Source organism: Hyaena hyaena, unplaced genomic scaffold, assembly GCF_003009895.1.
Source record: "Hyaena hyaena isolate Hyena2069 unplaced genomic scaffold, ASM300989v1 scaffold_462, whole genome shotgun sequence".
Taxonomy (NCBI): domain Eukaryota; kingdom Metazoa; phylum Chordata; class Mammalia; order Carnivora; family Hyaenidae; genus Hyaena; species Hyaena hyaena.
In genome coordinates, this window is record NW_024081092.1 from 3,973 (window position 1) to 9,362 (window position 5,390).

At 42.1% G+C, this 5,390-nt stretch overlaps 1 protein-coding gene across 1 annotated transcript; it reads left to right on the forward strand.

The window, feature by feature from the left end:
- The first annotated feature begins 2,381 nt into the window (after positions 1 to 2,381).
- Positions 2,382 to 4,899, forward strand: LOC120246238 (T-cell activation inhibitor, mitochondrial-like). The gene is given in 4 exon segments (XM_039253681.1): positions 2,382 to 2,833; positions 2,836 to 3,229; positions 3,231 to 3,467; positions 4,035 to 4,899. Coding segments are annotated over 4 exon segments (1,320 nt in total). The 5' UTR covers positions 2,382 to 2,517; the 3' UTR covers positions 4,408 to 4,899.
- The last annotated feature ends 491 nt before the right edge of the window (positions 4,900 to 5,390 follow it).

Genomic DNA, 5,390 nt, shown 5'->3' on the forward strand with positions numbered 1-5,390 from the left:
CAAGTACCTCTTTATCCCCATTATCTATTTAACACATGCCCCCACCCACCTCTCCTCTAGTAACCATCGGATTGTTCTCTATACTTGAGACTCTGTTTATTGATTTTTGTCTTTCCCCGCCCCCCCATGTTTGTCTGTTTTGTTTCTTAAGTTCCACATAGGTGAGTGAATGCATATAGTATTTGTCTTTCTCTGACTTATTTCACTTAGCATAATATACTTCAGCTCCATCCATATCATTGCAAATGGCAAGATATTTCGTTTTTATGGCTGAGTCATATTCCATTATGTAGTGTGTGTGTGTGTGTGTGTGTGTGTGTGTGTGTGTGTGTATCTGACATCTTCTTATCCATTCATCAGTTGATGGCCATTTGGGTTCTTTCCATAATGTGGTTATTGTTAAGAATGCTACTATAAACATCAGGATGCATGTATCCCTTTGAATTAGCATTTTTGTATTTTTGGGGGAAATACCTAGTGAGACAATTGCTGGATCATAGGGTAATTCTATTTTTAACTTTTTGAGGAAACACCATACTGTTTTCCAGACTGGCCGCACCACTTTGCATTCCTACCAACAATGGAAGAGGGTTTCCCTTTCTCCACATCCTCACCAACACCTATCAGAATATACATATGTTAAATCTTCCTAAACTCTGTAAGACAGCTCAAATTTTTAAGTGGACAAAATATTTGAATATACATTCACAAAAGCAGATATGCAAATAGTCAATAAGCAGATAAAAAGATTCTCATCGGGGTGCCTGGGTGGCGCAGTTGGTTAAGCATCTGTCTCACAGTTCGTGAGTTTGAGCCCAGCGTCAGGCTCTGTGCTGACAGCTAGCTCAGAGCCTGGAGCCTGCTTCAGATTCTGTATCTCCCTGTCTCTCTGACCCTCCCCTGTGCACGCTGCACCCCCCTTCTCTCTCTGTCTCTCAAAAAAAGTAAAAAACGTTTAAAAAAAAAGAAAAGATTCTCATCATCACTGGTTACTAGGGAAACACATATTAAAACCACAATGAGATAGCCCTATGACATCAGAATGAGTCAGAATGTCATTTTAAAAAGACTGAGCATAGCAAATGTTAGCAAAGATGTGGAGCAACTGGAACCTACATCTTGCAGAAGGGAATGTAAAGTGATTCAATGAACTCTGAAACACTAGCAGTTTCTTACAATTTCAGCTAAGAAAAATAAACACACATGTTCACAGAACGTGTTATACATAAATATTCATAGCAGGTTTATTCACACCAGGAAACGTGTGAAATGACCACGTTTCCATCAAATGGTAAATGGATAAACAATAGGAAGTCTATCCGTACAATGTAACACTACTCAGTCATAGAAAGAATGAACTACAGATACAGGCAACAACATGGATGAACCTCCAAATCCTAATATTAATTGACAGAAATCAGACACAAAGAATACATACCATGGGACCCCATGTATATAAAATTTTATAAGAAGCAAACTCATTTAGAGTTACTCCAACAAATCAGTGACTGGCTGGGGCCCAGATAAGATAGAGAGATAAAATGCAAAGGGGCAGGAGAAAGAAATCTTTTGGGGGTGATGGAGATATTCTGTATCATGAGTATGGTGGCAGTTTCACAGGAAGATACAACTGTGTCCAAACTCATCAAAATCTACTCTTTAATGGGCTTACTTGGTTGTATATAAAATATAGCTCAATGGGAAGTTTTTAAAGATGAACCTCAGAGTTCAGGGGGAAGCAAGCTTAAATAAATAATTCAGAAGTAAAGTAAAACATAAAGAACTCACTGGGGAATTTTACAGCAGTCTGAAAACACCTGCCACAATTCATAAACTTGATATCCAAATTGAAACTCAACTAGAAAAAGGGGTATAAAGACCCTAACAAAGGTGTTCCTGTGTAGCTCAGTCGGTGAAGCTTCTGACTTCAGCACAGGTCCTGATCTCACGACTCAAGAGTTCAAGCCCTGCATCAGGGTCCTGTTCTCAGTGTAAGCGGAGTTCAGATCCTCTCTGTCTCCCTCTCTCTGCCCCTCCCTTGCTCATGCTCTCTCTCCCGCAGTCTTTCTCTCTCCTATTCTCTTTCAAAAATAAACAAACATTAAAACAAAAAGAACCTAAGAGAGTAAGAGAAATGTCAGATAAACGAAGTTCTATGAAAAGAGAGAAGAGAGGATAAGAAAGATGTAGCCATTTGAGAAATGATGGCTGAGAAGTTTCCAAACTGATGAACAATATTAACCATAGTTTCAAGATTAGTAATCCCAAACAGGAAACTTTCTATAAAGGAAACTGCTTCTATGTACACCGTAGTCAAACCAATGAAACTAAAGATAAAAAGCAGTCGGGCCCCGCCACCTGCCGCCCAGTCATTTTCTGACTCCCTCCGGCCTAGCCCGTCAGGTCTTGGGCTCATTCGCGTGTCCCAGAGCTTTCCGAGGAGCGCGCGGAGCCCACTCCCGGCCGGGCGGTGATTAATGGATGGCTGGGAATTGACGTATATATATACATTCAGAAATGTTTTGCCACCTGAGACCTGTGAGAAGGTTATGTCTAGAGAAGAGATTTCCACACTGGTTGCTCTACTCAAGAGCTTTATCGGGAGCTGAAGCGGTCAATGCCTTGAGGCCATTCTATTTTGCAGTACATCCAGATTTCTTTGGACAACACCCCAGAGAGAGGGAAGTCAATGAAAATTCTCTTAAGAGATTAAGTGTCTACTTGGAAAACCTCCAGAAACCAGGCTTCAAGTCTTTGAAACCAACTCAGCTTACATTTTATGTGAGAGAAACAGAGCAGAACGCCTCTGAAGGCCAGGAGCCCTTTAGCACATCCGTTTATCTGTTGAACATATCCAAAGCTTGAATTCTAATGTGTATTCCCAGCCTCTCAAAGAGGCTAAAAGGATGTCTGACAGGCCCATCAAGTGGGACAAGTCTTATTACTACTTTACTGGATTCAAGGACCCTCATGAAGACCTTGAACAAGTCTCAAGAATGGAAACAACCCTCACATCCTGGTTAGATAGCAATGGGAAAAGTGCAGTTAAAAAGTTGAAGAACAGTTTGCCACTTAGAAAAGAACTAGATCGCTTAAAAGACGACCTGTCCCATCAGCTGCAGCTCTCAGACATCAGGTGGCAGAGGAGCTGGGGCGTCGCCCATCGCTGTAGCCAACTTCACAGCTTGGGCCGCCTAGCACAGCAGAACTTGGAGACACTTAAAAATGCAAAAGCTTTTTGAAAGATTACCAAGTTATTTTGACCTTCGGAGGAGGCTGATGCTCTTAGAAGACCAAATAAGCTATCTTCTAGGTGGCATACAAGTGGTTTATATCGAAGAATTGCAGCCAGTATTGACACTTGAGGAGTATTACTCGCTTCTTGACGTGTTCTATAATCAACTGCTGAAAAAGAGAATACCCTTTCACCCTCGAAGTCTGCGTGGTTTACAAATGATCCTTAACAGGTAAATATCTAAAATAAGAATTCGTTTTATTCTTTCACTTAAATGTGTATGTAGGTAGATCAAATGGTTTTGTGTTTCAGTGTGTGGTTCTTAGGAACTAAAGAAAGAGCGTTGCTGTTAGCAACACTCTTTACACATTAAAAAAACCGTCATGAGAGGACTGAAGGATCTAACCTCTAGAACATTTTTGAAACATGTTGCCACTTCAAGGCAAAGTTGATCCTATGGAAAACCTTATAGCGTTAAACTAATGTTGAATCAACAGCCCATATTTTTTGTGCATACTCTGTTTTCATAGCCTGGGCTTGGTGTTTAAATGCACTCCTCCCCATGAAGGGGGTTCTGCCTCCATTTACAGTTGAGGGTGACCATTCGGCGAGGAAGAATGTGCTTCTCCTGAAAGTGTGTCTCTTTGGGGACAGCAAAGTATAAGTTTGCTATACTGTTAAAATGGATTTTCTTGAAAAATTCTGTTAGCACTAATCAGACCAATAAAATATTTGTTCTGGGGGCAGTGTGGGGGACGAGAGATCAGCGATTTTTCCTTTTATGTGTATTTCATTACAGTGACAGATACGCTCCAAGCTTGCATGAACTCGGGCACTTTAATGTCCCAAGCCTCTGTGACCCAGCAAACCTCCAGTGGTTTATTCTCACCAAAGCCCAACAGGCAAGAGACAACATGAAAAGAAAAGAAGAGTTAAAGGTTATTGAAAATGAATTGATAGAGGCTTCGACGAAGAAATTTTCTCTGGAAAAGTTTTATAAGGAGCCCAGTGTTTCTAGTATACAAATGGTGGATTGTTGTAAGAGACTTCTAGAACAGTCACTGCCTTACCTCCGAGGGATGCACCTGTGCATTTCACATTTTTATTCTGTCATGCAAGACGGGGACGTTTGTATTCCTTGGAACTGGAAGGATGGAGAAGCCGTTAAGTAACACAGGAAGCTGCATTATTTTTTGAAGAGACAAGAGACCGTTAAGCTTATTTAAATCCACAATTTAATATAACAGTATTATTTACATATTATAAGAACAAAGTTTCTAACTGCTGCTCTAAAAGTAGACCTTTTCTAAAATTAATTTCTGCTGCAAAACTTGTTTCAAAAGGTTTTCTCTCCCAGTCTTTACGGTGTTTCCTGTCTGATTGGCAAGACTGGGAACAAAGCTGTCTGTATATGGGAACCTACTGTGTGGTATGTAAGTGAGGGCCCTGCGGACCTGAGTATATGTACTCGTATGTGCGGGAACGTGGGGAAGCGTGACCGGGCCTCATTCAGTGCAGCTCCGAAGTGATGGGACTCCGTCAACACACAGCTTTGTAGCTGCATCTCTTGGGCGGATACGAACTCGCATTTTGCAGCCAGCAAGGGACAGCTGCATCCAAAACAGAAGACTGACGGTCGGCAAAAATTAGATAACCAGATTTTTCCTGAATGTATGTATGGTATTGACATTGACCTCAGCAGTCTGATACCAGTTTGTTAAAACATCTTAGTGACAGAAAATTTAGGTGAGTTTTCCTGCCCATTAATACGTCACAACTGCTGGTAGCGTGACACAACACAGTGAAGGCCTTTGGATCAGTGAGGGGACTCGAGTTTTTTGCGGCCACACTATCTGGAGAAACCCTTGTTTGTGTCCCACAGACTCCAGCAAGTAGAGTCAAGTGTGAAATGGCCCAGGCCGTAAGGGACTGTCACCCCCTCAAGCCCGGTCTTCCTGTTCCTGCTGGTGTTTCTCACGCGGGGTAAAGCCCCTCGCAGCCACACATGTGCGGACACAACACAGCCCGGCCCTGAGGGCCACGGGGAGCCCGCTCTGGAAACACGGGGCTTCTCTCTCTGCAGTTCTTTGCCTTCAGATAACGTATTTCACCAGATCCAAAACCTCTTCCGCTTGCTTCTCAGGACATAAGGGGA